The 20274-nt window shown below is 36.8% G+C and overlaps 2 protein-coding genes across 3 annotated transcripts in view; one reads left to right on the top strand and one right to left on the bottom strand.

The window, feature by feature from the left end:
• Positions 1-1644, bottom strand: part of LOC134802732 (zinc transporter foi) — a 62419-nt gene extending 60775 nt beyond the window's left edge. For both annotated transcript variants that reach the window (XR_010145874.1, XM_063775398.1), the window contains exon 1: positions 1453-1644. The gene's annotated coding sequence lies outside the window, so the exon portion shown is untranslated. The remainder of the gene's footprint in view (positions 1-1452) is intronic.
• A 289-nt stretch (positions 1645-1933) lies between these two features.
• Positions 1934-8560, top strand: LOC134802811 (AP-3 complex subunit sigma-2). The gene is made up of 7 exons (XM_063775535.1): positions 1934-2110; positions 4390-4481; positions 5104-5215; positions 5549-5629; positions 6011-6109; positions 6579-6686; positions 8292-8560. The coding sequence occupies exons 1-7, from the start codon at positions 2042-2044 to the stop codon at positions 8304-8306; spliced, it is 576 nt and encodes a 191-aa protein (XP_063631605.1). The 5' UTR covers positions 1934-2041; the 3' UTR covers positions 8307-8560.
• Positions 8561-20274: the final 11714 nt, after the last annotated feature.

Genomic DNA, 20274 nt, shown 5'->3' with positions numbered 1-20274 from the left:
AGGAGGATTGTGGATTTTTAATGGGAGATTTTAGAAATAACGTGCACAATTGAGTTATTTTTTTACTAACAACTTTTCGATAATTTCAACTCAGAATCGCGAGGACTATTGATTGAAACAAAGAAAAAAAGTGTCCCTAGTTTTCCATACAAATTTTGAGTCTGATTTTTGATGGTTCATACAAAATGTACCTAAGTATGTGAAAATGCCAGAAAGCTGTCTTTTATTTAGGACACTTTTTTTTCCTTGTATAATCGATAGGCCTCATGATTCTGAGTATAAATAATATGATATAAAATTATCGTTTTTGAAAAAAAGTTGATGGTACACATTTTAAGTGAAAATGCATATTGTCTGTGTCTCACATAAGTTTTGTTATGAAACATATTATCATTACAATGCCACTAAGAGTAAAGGTCCAAAATTAAGGAATATTTAAAGCTTTTGTCAGCTTTTCCATATATTTTTGCTTTCCTGGTTGTAACTCCTGATTCTAAAGTAAAGAGGACTCAAAAAAAGTTAACTACAGTTTGTAATTCATTATTATGAGTTACTGTATAGTGTAGCGAGGTCCTACTGTGTATAATTATACAGTAGGACCTCGCTAAGCTGGATGGGAAAAAAACGGGTGTACGGATTACAGAGGTTTCAGGACTTGTAACTAGACAGGTAAAAGATGAAGGAAAGATGTATTGTTATTGATACAATAATAGTTCATTACGTTACAAGTGCGGTAAAAAGGAAATTCGCAACAAGTGGCACTAAATTAAAGAACGACTGAAGGGAGTGTTTTAAATCAACACAAGTTGCAAATTACCTATTGGCACATCTATTGTAAAACCTTTAACAGGGTGACTATTTTAATATAATTAAAATACCACACTACGTACCTGATACAATTCAGCAAATCAGCAGTAGACTGTTAATAAAAGAGCTGTTTGTTACAAAGAATGAACATGGTAATTTCACACTTAACAAAAAGAAAGTGTGTCAAACCATAGACAAAACCACCATTGTAAACAAATAAAAGTTAACTTACAACTTTCCTTACAAGAATCATAGCTTTTCTCTTCTAATCACAAATTAAATCTTAACAATGGGCTTTAGAAGACCATTTTTCAGCAAAAAGTTCATCAACAAAAACGTTAGAACTACTTCCTAACTAAACTAATTGTTCAAATCACAACAAAAACAGTTTCCTCCTACGTATATCCTAATTTCAACCGCTGCAACCAGTTGCCTTAGAAGTGCCGAACGGAAAACTTACAGTATCAAATACCGTAGTTTTCACCTAGTTTACACACTAACATCGGCCGCCAGCAGCGTATACAGATGCGTGCCATTAGCGTAAGTAATCAGCAACGTTTTTAGGCTACTTGACACCGCTGGAAGAGCCGGCCTTCCAAATTAAGACATAACTAAATGTGCTCGATTTGTTAAAAACACACTAACCTTTTTATTACAGTAACAGCGTCTCCGAAGCGAAGGCGTAATTCCATTCAATGGTTAACTCAACAAAAACCACTATAGTTAACAATTATTATCTATTTCACACAATAAATGTTTGGTTTTTTAATATTTTCTTTTATGACACTCGCGGACGTGAGCGATGGAGCGCGAAGCGACGCACGCACAGATTGTAAAAAATGTGCATGTCTATTTCTACGTTCGGTGTTGTGTTGCCATTTTACATTCTATTTAAGGGACAGTCGTTTAATGAATGTCCATATGGTTAAATAAATTAAATAAGCAATAACTTCTTTATAAACGTTAACAGAAATTACCAGTGCTTATTATGAACAGGTAAATAACACAAATTATTTTCTTAGTTATTGACTAGCAAGATTAAAACAATGCAATTATTACTGCAAGAAATATGAAATGCATTACCGAACGAATCAAATTACAAATGTCACTGTCATGTCAAATCCATTGATTATTCCACTTTTCATTTTCGATATTTCTCCCTGCATTATCAAAACTAGTACAACAAATGAGATAATTAGGCTATTCAACTAGTTGTAAATTGCTGCTATCAACAATGATCAAGGCAATTTTAGTGTTCAACAACCATGGGAAGCCGAGATTATCTAAATTCTATCAGTACTTTGTAAGTATACGAGAAATATACAATGTTTCTTTTCATTCGTTGTTATACCGCCCTTTTAGGTGATCCTTTAAAGTGTTACTATATTCTTTGCATGTTTGCATTATGTATGAGTAGAACCAGGTTCTATTCCCATAACTCTACTTTTACTTAAATGGTCTACACTCTACAGTCTACCGTCTACCTTTCACTTGTAGATTTTGGTTGATATCCGTTATTTTATTTATAACATGATGTTACTTGTGACGTGATTTGTTGATTTCCTTTGAGTATCCAGGGCCGTATAGCTCTTTAAAAGTTCTTGCAATGTGTCCTGTGATTTTTTTAGAGCAAGATTGAGCAAAAAGGAGTTCACAAAAGTATGGCTGTAAGAGTTCTCAGTTTTTGGATTATCTATTTCTGGATATTCTGTTGATGTGATGAGGAGGGGTTACTCTACCAATCACCAATCTTATTTTAGTGGATTTCTGAATCAAATATTTTTTTATGCTTTTTTTTGCCTTGGAATAAGGCCACACAAAGATAGTAATATGTGACGTCCCACGGTCAAAGGTACCTTATGGCGGGTATGGAGTTATGCATACCCCAGTAATCTACAATAAATAAGCTATCGATAACACAAAAGATCAACCTTCTAGGTTGCGTAGTTACAGAGATATGATTTTTTGAAAATAATGTTGTGAAATGAGCAACTTTACGATAGAGAAGTTTTAAGTTTAGCCGCCTAAAAAACTATGTTCCTGAAGTAAGTTACATAGTTGACTACAAATAATAATGCCTTATATATCTGAGATTAAAAAAATATTGCGACTTGTTCTGTAATGCAAATAGAAACTTTTGATATCGACTGATTTATGTGTATACTAACCAATCTCTTGAAAATAAAGTTTTATTTCATTTTCACGATTGATTGCAATGAGCTCTCAAGATTTAAATTTTATCTATTAGAAAACGACACTGACAGACAGTTTAAGCAAAAAACAATACCGATTTAGAGGTGAAAATGTATTTTCTGACTTTTTCATATAAAATCACAAAATTGAATATTTTTACTTTTAATGTGACACACAATCAATTTTTCTGAGCACATATGAAAGAAATTCTGTCATTCAAATGAAATAAATCCTAAAACCCCAACTAAATACTATATTTAACCCCTTATGCCACTTTAAACTTACATAACAATAACAGTATTTGCTCCATACATTTACGAAAAGGTACCTTATGGAAATAAATCTAATAATACATCACTACAAAATATCAATCATATTATAGTTTATCTTTTATGAATAGAAAATATTAATTTACATTAAACTGCCCCCAATTTAATTAGTTCTTCGTCATAATAATCTTAAAAAAGACCAATAATTTGTATGTAATGAAAAGGTACCTTGTGGTCAAGTTACATGATGAGGCATGATGATGATGGAACAGTTAGGATAAACTAATAATATTTTGGGGTTAAGATGGTATAAATCGTCTATTTCTTATCAATAATATATTTCGGTTGCTATTGAAGATAAGCGGCATTGAGGTTCAATGACCTCAGATATTCCATAAGGTAATGCGTCGGGTATTGGCATTTTTCAGCAAACCAATGGCTGATTTACTGCATGCGACCAAACCAAATGAAGATTATTCTAGTTAAGAAAGACTTGACGAGAGTAACTTTGGTATAATAGCAGTCTACTTGGATTTGTGATGTCGGTCTATGTACGGTTATAATATTTGCGAGGCGCCCCAACCAGAACTGAAATTATCAAATTAGTTTTGCAGAATGCTAATACAGTTCTCTACCAAACTTCTTTTCCCGTATTGACTAGTTTTTTTGGGAATTTTCAATCTTTTTTCCATAAGGTACCTTTTCTACTAAACTCTGAGACGACATTACTAGGCTTATAACTAACTTATAACAAAAATAAAAACAGGTAAACAAACGTTAGGCATTAAGGTTTCAGATCACACAATAAAAAAAAATTGAGCATTTTTTCACCTCTTTACAAAACATTTAATATCTCCGAAACTAGAAACCCTCATAAGGTACCTTTTCCCGTGGAACGTCACATATATAGATGTAGTGCATAATTGTTTTCCATCGTATTTTCTCGGAAACGTTCGTATTTGTCACGCTACTTCAGTCAACCTCAGTACTTTTTGTACTGAGACTGACTGAAATAGCAAGACACATTCATATGTTTCCGTGAAAATCTGATGGAAAATAATTATGTCCTACATCTGTACAATATTTTTTATACTTAAGCATGTATTTTATTTATTTCCAGAATGAAGATATGCAGCAGCAGATCATAAAGGAAACATTCCAACTGGTGTCAAAGCGGGATGATAATGTGTGCAATTTCTTGGAGGGTGGAAGGTATTTATCATTTATTTCAGTTCTTATTGAATTGACAATTGTAAATAACAATGTTTGTGCAAAATTGTATGAAAGCTGCTACGAAAGGTTTGTATGAAAAAAAAACTCACATCAAAATCAGTCCATCCGTTGAAGAGCTATGATGCCACAGACAGATAATCGGACATTGGCATCAAACATATTACACTCCTCCTTTTAACCCCCGATGCAAAAGGAGGGGTGTTATATTATGTTTGACGCGTATGTCTGTCTGTGGCATCATAGCTCACAAATATGTGGAAAGCGAGTTTCCTTGTGGTACCTAGTTCATAGTTATGTTTGACAAAAATTTATCCAGTAGTTTGAAGAGTATCAGCTCTTTTCCAAAATAATGTACATTGTACAATACAATACAATAGGTACAAATATTCTTTATTGCTCACCAATATGAAAAAGAACATGATATACAAATGTAACGTGATATAAGTCAATTTTAGCATAATGTGTAATTAGGGTTCCATACCTAAAGGGTTAAAACGGGAGCCTATTACTAAGACTACTACTACTGTCCGTCTGTTGGATATGGTTCTAGTGGGATGATTTTCTCTGTGCAGTTTAAGATCATATTATCTATCTTTTACAGTCTCATTGGAGGTTCAGACTACAAGCTGATCTACAGGCACTATGCGACACTGTACTTTGTGTTTTGTGTGGACAGCTCGGAGAGCGAACTGGGAATTCTAGATCTAATACAGGTAAATTAATTAATATCTCAGTCCAGGCCAATTATTCTACACCAGTAATCCTATATTAATCATCCTACATCAAAGTGATGAGTGATTACTGTGATTAGTGATGTATGAGGAACGTCGTAAGGCCCAATGTGCATTGTAATTTGTTTGATGTTTGTAATGTGCATTACAATCATAGAGTAATATAAGGAAAGTAACAGTGGTAACTCCATACATCAGTTTTCTTACCAAAACGAGAGTTATTTCGTAGTCGACATCTATTACAAACATTAAACAAACAAAGCGAGTTTAAATTATAATGTACAACATTATTTTGAACAAAAATTATAATTTTAGGTGTTTGTGGAGACCCTGGACAAGTGCTTCGAAAATGTTTGCGAACTGGACTTGATATTTCACGCCGACGCGGCGCACCAGGTATTTAGTCTAAATTACGTTTTTATTTTTAAAGATTAGATAATATCCCTGTTGCCATCGTTCTACGCGACAGTATTTCCATCTTCACCACTTAGATGGTTGGCAGAACTCGATTGTGCTGTGCTGTCCTGTGCTGTGCTGTGTGCGTTTCTCCAGAAACTTCCTGCCTCACACAGCTACACCGTGGAATGTACTGGAGGATAGGCCAAAGGTATGGTGCAATCTTTTCGAGTGATGGCTCCATACCTTTGGCCTAGTCTCGAGTAGATGGCGTTACTTTTTTTGTGGCTACATAATTTACCATGACAATAACTCTCTATACACTCTATTCTCTTTGCTTAGACCAATCAATGAATTTAATATGAGTGATGTGTTCACCAGGTGCTGGATGAGCTGGTGATGGGCGGGATGGTGCTGCAAACCAACATGGCGGACATTCTGTGTAGGTTACAGGAACAGAACAAGATGCAGAAGGCTGAAGTAAGATTATGTCATGATTTCTGTATTGTAGCTATACTAGCGTGTGCCCGCGACTTTGTAATAGTAATTCTATATCTCCGCCACCTACAAAAAAAAAAAAAAATCACCGCCGCCTTACGCCCCCTAAAGACTCGGCCACGACATTACGCGACTGGCGACGGCGGCAGCGACAAGCATAGCTGGGAACGAAAGGTCCGATCGCTGTCTCGCTCCAACCTATGGTTATCGCTGCCGCTGTCGCAAGTCGCTCAATGTCGTGTCCGAGCCGTGAATAAGGGATGTGCGAAGCGTTAGCGAAGGTCTCCGTTTTGACTCGGGCATTTTGCTTTTGTATGTTCTCTAAGGGTCACTTGCACCACCTCACTAACCCGGGGTTAACCCGTTAAACCGTTAACCCAGTGTCAAATTGTACAAGTAACCTTCTGTACCTAGTAGTATTATTTAACCTAATGTTGTGGTGTGTGTGCAGGCGGGTATATCGGCGGCGCCGGCGCGTGCCGTGTCGGCGGTGAAGAGCATGAACCTGCCCCAGCAGCTGCGCGACATGCGCCTGCCCGACCTGCCGCAGGCCATCAAGGTAGGTCACCTTATAAAACATATTTACATATTTGAGCCTTTTGGGGTGGAGACGTTAGGGTCGTGGGGGCCCAGCGCCCGGCGCTTATATAAGGATTTGGCCTCGCGTTTGGTCGACGCCTCGGGTGACCAAAGGGCTGGCCAGTATTTTGCCCAGAGAATTAGCATCGCTATTCAACGGGGAAATGCGGCCAGCTTGTTGGGTACACTGCCTGCTGGCGGTGAGTTGGAGGGTGTATTTTATTTGTAGGGTTTTTTTTTTTTTTTTTTTTTTCTTCTTATTAATGTGTATTTTTAGAGTAGTTGAGTTGACGAAGCCTGTTGCGGATTTTATCGCTGTAGTTTTTTGTGACGATGCCTGTAGCTGATTGTAAATTTGTGTTTACCTGACGAAGCCTGCGTTGCGGATATAAAAGTTTGGTCTCTGAATAAACATAGTATTTATAAAACAAATAGACCGCAAGCCACGAACAGATTTCCACGACCGACGCCTCCCGGGTGATAACTCGTATATCAGTTAACGGCTATGTATGATGATCCCTCATGGACGTCAGCTGGCGCTCCATTGGTGGGTTGAGGAATGGCAGCCACCGAAACATGTAAAAAAATAAAATAAATTTTGTCATCGCCTCCCGTTTAGGGTTGCCATACGTCCGGATTTGTCCGGACATGTCCGGATTTTTAGGAATGACCTTATAAAAATGAAATGCGCGCCCGGGGAGGGGGCTACGGGATCGGGCGAAGGGAAAGGGAAAAGTAGATCCACGATACAGTAAACCGCAGAGGGCAGCGCGCCGCCGGGGCGTCGTAAGATGTGTGTAAGATGTCCCCTAATATTTATTTATTTATTTAAAGACCGTCAGCTACTTGCATAACCATGTAAAAAATAAGCGCTGTACCTTTTTATTATAGTAATAACTAAATCATGAAACTTTGCATGTAGGATTTCGAAATGCCTGACATTTCAATAATCGTCTTATGGACTTGCGGACATGATCAACTGACGGTCTTTCCACCGCGATACATCTGACAAAGTATCAAGTGGGAGGCGATGACTGGCGATATTTGCTCCTGGCCCGCGGTCTAAAATTCCCCCGCCGCGTCTGTCTGTTTGTGTGTTTGTTTCATAGAGATTACTCTATAAGTAAAGAAAGAGTGGTAATTCCATACATTCGTTTTCTTACCAAAACGCGCGTTCGTAGTCGACATCTAACGTCAAGTAGCGGAATTTATCAGTAACTGCTAGTTGACAATAGATGTCGCGGCGAACGAAAATTCTAATCTTCAACAATTTTCAGCTAATAATATAATCGGATTAACTACAAGTCTATTTTCAACTCCTTCTGCTTATAATATTAGTTGTAAATTGTTTTAGTACTACATTTTTCGTCAGAAGCGACGCTTGTGAAGTCTGGTGTCAAGTAGGGGTACTGATAGTTCCACTACTTGACGCTAGATGTCGACTACGAAATAACGCGCGTTTTGGTAAGAAAACGATGGAGTTACCACTATTTCTTTACTTTTATTACTCTATCCCCTGTATTATAAACAAAATAACTTTTTAACATGTTCATGTATCAGTTACTTACAAGACATCCTTATCCAGGACCTGAAGTTCTGACCGCTGCAGCAGGCGTACCCCGCCACGCCCGTCGCCCTCGCCACCAACATCATCAACACCATATGCCCCGACAAATACCAGAACCTCCAACCTGAAGTAACCTCAAAGTTCTTCGGCAGCGAGACACTCTCCACCAAGTTCGCTGAGAGCTTCGCTGAGAATTATCAGCAGACCGAAGGAATTAATTTCCGGGAGTATGAGACGCAGAAGAATGAGGGCTACCAGGATTTGAGCGGGGCGGTGGAGTATAGAAAGAGGAAGAAGAAGAAGAAGGGTAAGAATTGAGGGACCAGAACGGAGACATGCTTGTTGGTTTTAATTTTTTGGGGACTTTAAAATGGTACCCATATTTTTGTAACATCTAGCAAGAAATATGAGCTTTTTCGATTCTGAGACCCAATTTTTCCAAAAGAATACAAGCATTGTGACACTATTTTTTATCTAAGCTAAGGACAACCGGAGTAAATGCAACTAATGAGGCTATTGCGTCTATTATTTATTTCTCGAACGCCCTCTGTCGGACCGCTTTCTACGTTACGTTTTATTTCCAAGTAGCTCAGGCTTTTAGTGTTAAACCAAGAAAAGTCTGCAACGATTTTGATAGCACACTCAGTGCAAGTGTTATTTTACCCGTCAAACTTTTATGAAATTATGACGTATAAATAACACTTGTAACTGCGTGTGCTATCAAAATCGATGCAGACTTGTCTTGGTCTAACTCTATCACTAGACGACGGGAGCTCTTGAATTCACGTTTTTTTAAAGAAACTCAAATAGACGGAATAACCCCATAGTTGCCTTTATCCCGCTCGACTTTACGAGAATTATCAAAGTGTTTATGGGAAGAAATATCATTAGATAGATTTCTAAAATGCTGATATATATTATTACTAATTATTCGACTGCTGTTGATGGGGGAGTAATCCGAGTAATATTTAAGAGTGTATATATATATATTTGTATGTGTATGTATTATATTGGATAAGCTTGAAAGCCTAAAATTCTTGATGGTTTTTGTGTAAAATGTTGTTATATATGTCAATTGTAGGAGTGTCATAAGATATTAAGCAGTTGGGTTAAAAAGTTTCTTCTAAGCTTTTGTTAACAATTAACCCTTTGAACGCTACGCCATCGTGCGCGGCGCCAGGCGTGGCTCACTCCGCGATTTCGTCGCTTTCCTACAGGTAGCTAAAAGTACATCCGTTCCACACCAATTTTGGTGGTTAGCCATAAGCCGCGCGTGGCGCTGTCGCCACCTAGCGGCCATATCTGTCCTGACCGTAACAGACGCGTTTTTAGAGAGTGAGTTTTCTGTACCTAGTACTATTATTTATTCTGTGGCGGCGCGTTATCTTGAACTTTGTCGGAATGCACGAAGGTTGATATTGGACTGTAGCCGCGCGTGTCAGTTGGCGACGTCGGTGGTTAAAGGGTTAAGGGTTAAATAACTCTAGATTATCATGTTTTCTTCAATTTCCGAAATGTTCTGGCAGATACTGGATGATTATTACATTTATTACTGTAGAAGTGTACTAAAATACAATATAGGTGATACTATCTGCAATTTTTTATTTTTTATACATTTCTTCAAAAAAAAAAAAACCTTTATTGGGTTATATTTTTTATCAATGGCCGCTCAAGTGTGTCTTCGTTTCATGGTTTCATGTAACGGCGTATTTTGATTTTACATATTTAGAAAATATGTTTATTAAATACATATTACATAAGTATGTCCCTCTTATGCAAGAATACCCACTCAAAATTAAAAAAATATAAGTTTGAAAATAAGTTTTTATCTTCCTTATAAAGAAAATGTGATTACAATTTTCATTTCCACTGAAAATGTATATAAAAATTTAAAAATGTAATTATATTACATTCCATTAGTTGGTTTATAAATACACAATCATAAATATTGTTAATATGAGAAATAAATTTATATAAAAACAAATCTAAAATGTCTATGGCGTAGGCGACGGTGAATTGCTTAATATAGTAAATAATACTTTATAAATAATTGTATTTAGCTTATAAGAAATATATTTTATGTTACAATTATTATTCGTTTATTTCATATTTCACCTTTTAGACTTCATTCGATCATTCAGATTTAAATTGCATTGATTGGAGGCATAAAAATACCAAAAAACTCCAAATCAAAGAAGATTATGACCCAAACAATACCCGAAAATCACCAGTTTCAACAGCAAAACCACACCAAAAAGTTACACAAAAAAAGTTTAATTTGACATAATATTATTATCATAGTAATGTAACGCCATCTGTGTCAACTTTCAAACTATTTTTAATATTTGATAAAAGCGCCATCTTTTATCAGTTCATCGAACTTGCAAGTTGCCTATGTAAGCAACCTTAGGACTTAGGAAAATGAAATAAGGCTCCATCACTAGTTTCGTTAATTATGCTACTGCCCGCTAGATGGCGCTATAATAAAAAATGTGATAGCTTAGAATAGTCACTACTCGGCAATAGATGGCCTTACAGGTCACGTGCAGCGAAGGAGTTCATGTATTTTATTATTTTTATTTATACATAATTATTTTTGGATTTCTTTACGGTTACGTAATTTTTACAAACTATGGTCTATTGCAGCGGTCGGCAACCTTTTAGCAGCCAAGGGCCAATACTAGTTAACGGAGGTGACGCGGGCCGTACTTTGTTAATATTTATGACTTTATGAGACATTGTCGTTTGTCACTATTACCAAAGACATATGTAACTTCTTTTTGCTATTACATACAAAATAGCCAAGGCGCCTCTCGGGCCGCAAGTGACAGTTTCGCGAGCCGCATGCGACCCGCGGGCCGCAGGTTGCCGACCGCTGGTCTATTGTATACGGTGTTAATGTCTTTTTTTTCAATTTATTTGGGACAAAAATCAGTAACAGGGTTTGGACACAGAAATAGAGTACAAAGGATAATAAAGTGTGAGACCAACAACATCGTCCACAGATTACTAGATTACCTACTAATAAATTACTTTTGCTTAAAGTAGGTATCGTCGGGTGACAAGCAAAAATCACTAACTAACACCATTGAAATTATTGGACAATAAACTGTGTTACAAATGTAATAAAGTGCATTATTACCTACTTTAATTTTTTGATAGTACTTAGTGACTTTTGCTTGTCACCCGACGGTATGTACCTAAACACGAGAATGAAAAGCTAGGTACCAAACAGGTACTTAACAATGTTATAATTTTAGGGTTCCGTACCTCAAAAGGAAAAAACGGAACCCTTATAGGATCACTCGTGCGTCTGTCTGTCTGTCCGTCTGTCACAGCCTATTTTCTCGGAAACTACTGGACCAATTTAGTTGAAAGTTGGTACACATGTAAATTAGTGACCCAAAGATGCACATGCTTTTTTTATAATTTTAAAATACATAGGTTCGAAGTTATTTAAGAAAATAGCCAAAAAATTACCACCCCCCCCCCCCCCCTTTATCTCCGAAACTGCTGGGTCTAAAATTTTGAAAAAAATACACAAAATAGTAATTTACATGTAGATGACAGAAAAACCTATTAGAAATGTGCAGTCAAGCGTGAGTCGGACTTATGTACGGAACCCTAGAAATGCGAGTCCGACTCGCACTTGGCCGGTTTTTTAACTTGGTTGGCACGATGACCCAAAATGAGTTTTGGCCTCCAAGACCCAGGACAAGGACACGTTAATTTGCTCCATTTAATTAACACCAACGTTATTCAAATCAGTTAACACTATCTGGGAGACCGAGCTTTGCTCGGAAAGCATTAAAACGCAAAAATTCGCGTTTACCCAGAGATAAGACCTAGCTAGATCGATTTTTCGGCCCCGAAACCCCCTATATATAGCAAATTTCATTGAAATCGTTACCGAGATCGTTTCCGAGATCCCCGAAATATATAAAATATATATATACAAGAATTGCTCGTTTAAAGGTATAAGATTATACAAATCAGCTTCAAGCAGTCGAATGGCAGTCGAACTTTCAACCAGTCTGTAGCTGACCATTAACTTCTTATGGGTCTATATTAATTCGCATAACTTAATACTCCTAATTCAAATTGGCATAACGTATATTACGCATAACTTCTAAATCGCATAACATTATTCCGCATAACTGAGGACGCATAATGTTATTGCGCATAACGTAAATTGTCATAACGATGACTTGGGATAAATATAATAAGCATAAAGTTACTTTGCATAATTATTAAATTGTATAAATATAAAAGGCAAATTAATAAAAATGTAGACAGAGCGGCTCGAATTAAGGTTCTGAACCTACCAGAGAACGAAATTTTAAATAAAAGTAGCGCTTCTTTATATCACAAATATCACAATACGGTTGCCAAAAAATTAATTAGCAATCATGCGGCCTTTCTCTAGGCACTTCAGCGATTTGAATCCTGAGTTTTTGAATTTTGCTCGATAAAAAAAATCACTAAAATAGGTCTAAAATGCACATAAAAAAATTTGCACAAAAAAATAAACTTATGAAAATTATTTCTAAAACCTAAATTATTAAAAAAAAAAATAAGAACACGAACTTACTACGCCTTAATAATGTTTTACAGCAAAAAGATTATTATTTGTTACAAAAAGCTTCGCTTCGTTTCGCTCGATCCTGCCTTAGCCTTGTGAACCTGACCTAACCGAGTTGGTTTTGCCCTGATCCATCTAATTCTCTTGCTTTATTAAATTACGCTAATTCATTTTGTGCCAAATAAAGTTATAGTTAATAATGTTATGCATATTTAAATTATGCGGATTCATTATTATGCGCAATAAGTGTTATGCTTTTTTAATATTATGCATGTTCAATGTTATGCACAATTATGTTATGCCAAATCTGTTATGCGAATTCATATTATGACAATTAATGTTAGGCGTATTAAGGGGCACCCACTTCTTATCAACCACCTAAGTTAAACGGTAGACCTTTAGGGCGTCCGCTAACTGGCGCGGTTGCACGGAGCGGGTGAGCGGGGTTTACGAAAAACCGGACAAGTGCGAGTCGGACTCGCCCATCGAGGGTTCCGTACATTTTAGTATTTGTTGTTATAGCGGCAATAGACATACATCATCTGTGAAAATTTCAACTGTCTAGCTATCACGGTTCGTGAGATACAGCCTGGTTACAGACTGACGGACGGACGGACGGACGGACGGACAGCGGAGTCTTAGTAATAGGGTCCCGTTTTACCCTTTGGGTACGGGACCCTAAAAATAGGATGAGCGTTGCTAACGTTCTGGCGCGGACGCGTCCGACGGATTTTACCTACAATGGCACCCGCGTGCGTGCGCCCGCTCCGTGCACCCACGCCAGCTAGCGGACGCCCTTGCCCTTAGTAAGAGTTTTATATATCTTTGCTAAGAGATTCATTCTATAGATATCTGCCTCCATCAACAATGTTTCTTGGACCGTGAAATAAACATTAATTTAGGAGCTCATCATCATTTAAAACAACATTACGGGTAACCGCAACTTATTTGCATTTGTAAACTGTTTTTACGTTTGTACCTACAAGATGGGTGCCTAATCGAGGATGACGTAGCTGCTGGTATTTTATTCGAGCGATCGAAAAAGTCTGCCCTAATCCTTGTGGTTTGCACACTGTAAATAGTAGTATGTATAGTATAGTATGTGTATGTGTAGTATTCATGGTAGTATGTAGTACTAGTATTATATGATCTGTGGTAGTATCAATAGGAACTGCGCCTCAGTATTGCAACGAGTAAACATTGAATGAAAAAATTGGGGACTACAAAACTCTGCTGTTGTATATTTTATTCTGTTTAATTTTTTTTATTTTATTTCTTAGGTAAACTTACAGATAGAGCAACAACTTAGGTAATGACTTAAAAACCATATCCTCTAGCCGCCCATACGTCAAACCTTGCCAAGCAAAATGAAATTTTATTTTGTGAACACAAAGTTCAAATTAGAATGGAACAGGAGACCTTTTTTTAGGTCTCTGGGCGGCTAGAGGATATAGAAACAGTGAGCCAATTACAAGTTTCCACAGGTGGCGTAAAGTACATGGCGTGCGAAACTGACCATAGATGTAGCACCGACCGGAAAGTCTTATGTTGTTGAGCATAGGGTTTGCAATCCGGATCCGAAATGTATGAAATTATCCGGATCTGGATCCGGATCCGCGGATATTCCCATACATTTCGGATCCGTCGTGCAAACCCTAGTTGAGCATTAGACTTTCCGGTCGGTGCTACATCTATTGTCACTACACAGTACTACTACTGCTACTTAAAGTACTGATAATTCCGCTACTCGATGCTAGATGTCGACTATGAAAATAATAGTCTTTTTGAGACCAAAACTGATGTATGGAGTGAGCAATCTATGTATTTACTTCTCCATGGTATTACAGATAGTGCAAGTGTTATTTATACGTCATAATTTCATAGAAGTTTGACGTTTAAAATAACACTTGCACTACGTGTGCTAACAAAATCGTTGCAGACTTTTCTTGGTCTAACTCTATCATGACATGTGCGGTATCTATAGTGTATATTTTTGCACTCCCTTACGAGTAAGCAAAATTCACAATATCAAGTCACATATAACATTATACAAATTACTATTCTCCATAATAATACAATAGGACATGACAATATTCCGTTTTGCAAATACAACATTACTTTTGTCAATGTAACCCACAATTCGGCCATTGAAATGACCGTCCGCATAATAAGGATCATTTGGTGAAACTTGCCAATTTGGTTCGAGTGAAATTACACGAAGGAAGTGGTCAAGATGTGGGTCATATTTAATTTCTGAGCAAATATTTCGCTTGGACAGTTTTTGGGTTCATTTGGGTGCTTTTAAATATTTTTAGTTTTACAATATTTATGTCAAGAATCATAATTCTCCATACGTCTCAAAATAAACCGCTACTTATAGATTCTGCTAGCTTTTGTCCGCGGCTTCGATAAAAACTATCCCATGTCCTTCCCCGGGCTTCAAACTATCTCAATCTCAATAACAAATTTTATCTAAATCGATTTAGCGCATTTACAGTATTGTATGCATGTTGTTTTAAAGTGCCTAAACAAGTACAAGGTAAAAAGGTTAATCCCTATTAAACTAATATATACTCTGTATCTTTAGATATTGAAATAAAAGTAAACAAACAATTTGTACATTTTCGAGTAGTTATAACATTTATTGGCTAACCAACCAAATACAAAACTGCCTGGATCAGTCACTGAACAACCTGACTTTAACCTACATTATTTAATCATGTAATGTTTTCATTTACGCTCAACTGGCTTAAGGAGCCATTTGAGGGTAGATTTTGTTTACTTTTATTTAAATACTTAAAGATACAGAGTATAGGTAATATAATATCTCTACTATCCCTACTATACATAATGTATAATCCCTACTAATATTATAAATGCGAACGTTGTCTGTTTGTTACCTCTTCACGCTTAAACTACCTACTGAACCGATTTAGATAGGATTGAATATATAGATAGAATTTAATGAGGCTCGGGGAAGGACATAGGATAGTTTTTCTCGATCATCATCATCATTGTACGCAGACACAAGCTAGAGTCGGACCGAGAAAAGTCTGCAGCGGATTTGATAGCCCACGCAGTGCAAGTGTTATTATACATCATAATTTCATAGAAGTTTGACGTTTAAAATATCACTTGCACTGTGTGGGCTATTAAATCCGCTGCAGACTTTACTTGGTTTGACTCTAGTATGTTGATAAGGTTGGTAAGAATAATTTTGTACAGAACCCAATCCGCTTCAATAATAAGAATAATTCGTAATCCTCAACAAATACGGTGACCACAAGCATCCGAAGCATTTAATACGCAGTCCGGTCGCCATCTGTGACCACAGCGCTGACCAATAATTTGAGGACATACCTTATGGCTACTTATTTTCACGATTTCTTTTATACCAAGACAAGAAAGAAAGAAAGAACATACATTTATTTACGTCAAACAAAACCAGTTAAATTAAAAACAAGACATAGATCAGATGGACGTTAAAAAGGACCCCCCCTCTCCCCCCACTCAGCATAATGCTACGGTAATTTTCAGTGGGGACCTAATGAAGACAGTGGATCAAATAAGCGGCCAACGCAGCCAACTGATACTTGTAATTTTAGTGGAGTCACTTCTTCCTCTCATTATCCTGACATTTTGCCACGGCTCATGGAAGCCTGGGGTCTGCTTGACAACTAATCTCAAGAATTTACGTAGGCACTTCGCAGAAAGAGTCTGTGCGGAAAGAGAAGAGTCGTGAAATGTATGGGCTCCCTTACGTTCCACGACTCTTCTCTTTCCGCACAGACTCTACGAGTAATATAGGTAGATAGATAATCATAGGTACTATAGGTAGGATACCAAGACCAAGTGCGGGTAGTTCGAAAAACTCGCGCCGCTAGAAGATGTTGATGTCAACCATGGTCTAATAAAACATGGTCTTCTATTCCCAGAGTGACACAGGCCTACGTCACAATAACATGGCCGCTATATATAGCGCTATCGCATATTATCATATAGCGCTGTCGCATGATGACGTAGGCTTGTGTCAGTTAGGTGACCTAGAAAAGACGGGAATAGAGTACCAGGCGGAGTATATTATTATACCATGATGTCAACTTTAGCCAGTCTTCTCCGAGACCACGGGGAAAACGCCGTCCTCGAAACGACAGATGTAAATCTTAAAACTAATTAAAGCGATTAAGTCCCGTTGTACAATTTAATAATGTTATAGGTAGGATGTACAAAAAATAATAACAGCCATTTTGAAACTCGCAGTATTTAGGTATTACTACTAGGTAGGTAACCCAAGTAGGTAGGTACTTTGTACAAAATAAAATATGCTAAATATGTGCACATAATGACATATTCTTATTTTGTATGTTTGTAAACGATTACCCTTGTTTGAACTACAGAATTAATTATCGTCAAGTTAGGAGTTAGGTATTAAATAGTTTGACTTATTGCTTATCGTTATCGCTATAAATAAGTTAGGAAGAACTCATGTAAACAATAAATATTATTTGAAGAACGTAGAGCGCTACATAGCAAGACGCTTTTGTAATAATATCTGGCTTTACTTAATTGTAAAATTAAGTACCTATATCAGCGGCTTTTAACTGTAATCGGGACATTATTGTAGTTCAAATCAAACGTGCGTCCAAAAAATAGTTCTCCGCCATTTCAAAACCAACTTTTCCCACAATAATTCCACATTGTGCATAATTACGTTACCTATTAAAGATTTTATCTAAAAAGCGCACCTCAACCATTAATTTGCATCCATTGAAGCCTTCAAAATCGCAAAACTGACACCACAATCAAAACATTTTGACTCCGCGACAAAATTTATAGAGCCGGCGCGTTTGTCCTTTTTTCGCCCACTTTTTTCCCCACTTTTTCACCCACTGCTGGGCTTTTGTGAGCTGGGTGGTCGCAGGCGCCAAAGTGACATAAGTCACAATAACGCCGATGGTAAATTATGGCCAGTTTTGAGATGTGCCGCTTCGCCCCGGCTTTTATTGTGTGTTTAGTTGTGATCATCGGATAAGATTGAGAAATTTTGATAGGGATTATAAAGTAGGTTTTTAAGGATTTGATGTTTGGAGGAACTATTAGTAATGGTTGCTAATGAAAATCGTTTGTCAAAAAAGACTATGTTTTCCATTATTTTTTCTTTAATATAAAAAATTGTAGTACCTACCTATAGCTCGCAGACGTATTTGCTTGTTAAAGAAATGGACAAATTGGTCGATTCTTTAACCGAGATTTAAGGTAGGTACCTATTAAGGTTACTAGGGGCGTAGCCAAGAAGATAAGCCTACATTGACAATCGCTAAACGAAAAGAACTTTGCTTCACATCAAGTTTTAAGTCATAATGTATTGTTTGTCATATTATCATTAGTCCTAAAACTGAAACCGTTAACTTTTCAGGATTTTCGTAAGGTTATTCTATAGATAGGTTAGGTTAGGTTTGCTTTATGGCAATCATGAAAAGTTACGCGTTTACGAACCAAACAAATTATGACTAACGAAAATACGGACAAACAATATATTATGACTTAAAACTTTATAGGAAACAATAGAGACCCCACAGTAAAGTTACACATAGCATCTTCACGGAGTAATTCGAGTAATATCGGGAACACATCAAAACAAATATACATTACTTATACCATGTGAACTTGAAATGGTGGTCAGTACCACCATACCAGTGTATTAGTATAAAGGGGCCCACTGATTAACAGTCCGCCGGACGGTATCGGCCTGTCAGTTAGAACAAAATTTTGACAGTTCCGAACAACTGACAGGCCTATACCGTCCGGCGGACTGTTAATCAGTAGGCCCCTTTACTCTTGGCGCCATGCAACACAAAAACTTAAACTAAATACTATAACCCGTTTAAGGACAAGTAATAAAAACAGTATAAATATTTATAGAAATTAATTCATTAAAGTAACAAGTACTTAATTGAGTAATAGTAAATGGCGCCAATGTTTTGTTATATACTTATTTCTACAAATCCGGTGAGCTGTTAGACCGTAACTTTACACATTGTTTAACTTTTTTAATAGATCTGCGTTTTTTACATATGCCGGCTGTACACGCTCGAGTCTCGGGCGAGAAGCTGTCGGCGAGAGCACACCATGAAACCTGCATACATCTGCGAAGAAATTCAAAGGTAAATGTGAAGTCCCCAATCCGCATTGGGTTAGCGTGGGGACTATAGCCCAAGCCCTCTTGCGCATGAGAGGAGGCCTGTGCCCAGCAGTGGGACGTATATAACCTGAATTATTATTTATTTATTTTATTTTATAATAGCCGTAACAGCCATTGGAAACTCATTCAATTATTGACCGTAGTTTCGCGCAATCTAAATGAAAACTAGTTTTTCTTCAATATCCGTTGCGGCTGTGGAGAGATATTTATTATGGAAGTTTTTCATTAATGCAAGTTTTTAACTTCCTTCATGTTTTTCAAATGGTAACTAATTGATTTTTCAAACACTTCCTGAAATAATTACCCCAGACTTGAAAAGCAAACGTTTAAATTAATATTAATGACAATGCAACGTTTTTTTTAAGTGACTGTCGACTGTCATGTAACTACATAAGTTTTATAATAGGACTATTTAACAGTCCATATCATGAATTACTAAATCGATTTTAATGAAACTCGCGCTAGAACGGTTCATAATTACATAAAAAGAGAATTATTGCAATATATTCATATTGTATGTATATATATAACACTTTATGAATATTCGATTTTAGTTAAAGCGCGATTTGTTGTCCACAATATTGAGCTTAGAATCAATTTAAAAGTGGAAAAATTACCGTCTTGGGTGAGACTTGAACTCACGGCCTCTGCTTCTGAAAATACGTGGACACCATAACATAATAATAGATAACATTATTCATATACATATAATGAATCTTATGCAAGCATATATCTATAAGTAATACAATAAAATACGAAGTGTCTATGTATAATGTAGCATATCATTTATTGTACTTGTGTGTTGTGTATCTATGTCTACGCATAAATTTAGTTTTTTTTTGTTGTGTAGGCTGCATCATACACGTTAATTATGACATAAATTTCATGTATTTTGTATTTCTGTTTTCTTACATAGATGAGGAGAATTTCTTACAACAATTTAACCCTCACATCATTCAACTTCTTGTAACAATCTCGTCTAATACATATTGTAATCATCATTTCCAAAAAAGTAAAATCTATCCGAAGCATCCCACGTAGTTAATAACGTAAGGCGTGCCATAGATAATATAGATCGTGGCCACAGATCATATAGAGTCATCCCGCGGCGGGTGATTACGGCAAGATGGCCGACACCATTGACAGTAGGGTGACCAGGCTGGGGTAATAGGACCGGATTGTGATAAAACAAACTAATGATCTTCTTCTTCTTCTTC

The sequence above is a fragment of the Cydia splendana genome, chromosome 25 (assembly GCF_910591565.1).
Source record: "Cydia splendana chromosome 25, ilCydSple1.2, whole genome shotgun sequence".
NCBI lineage: Eukaryota > Metazoa > Arthropoda > Insecta > Lepidoptera > Tortricidae > Cydia > Cydia splendana.
The sequence above is the reverse complement of the archived record's forward strand: the minus strand, read 5'-3'. Positions and strand labels throughout refer to the sequence as shown.

Excerpts from the sequence above, each read along its gene's own strand:
- LOC134802811 (XM_063775535.1), top strand. The coding sequence starts at position 2,042 with ATGATCAAGGCAATTTTAGTGTTCAACAACCATGGGAAGCCGAGATTA. Across the intron at positions 4,482-5,103 it reads AATTTCTTGGAGGGTGGAAG|TCTCATTGGAGGTTCAGACT; the intron begins GTATTTATCATT and ends TATCTTTTACAG. Across the intron at positions 5,216-5,548 it reads GAATTCTAGATCTAATACAG|GTGTTTGTGGAGACCCTGGA; the intron begins GTAAATTAATTA and ends TTATAATTTTAG.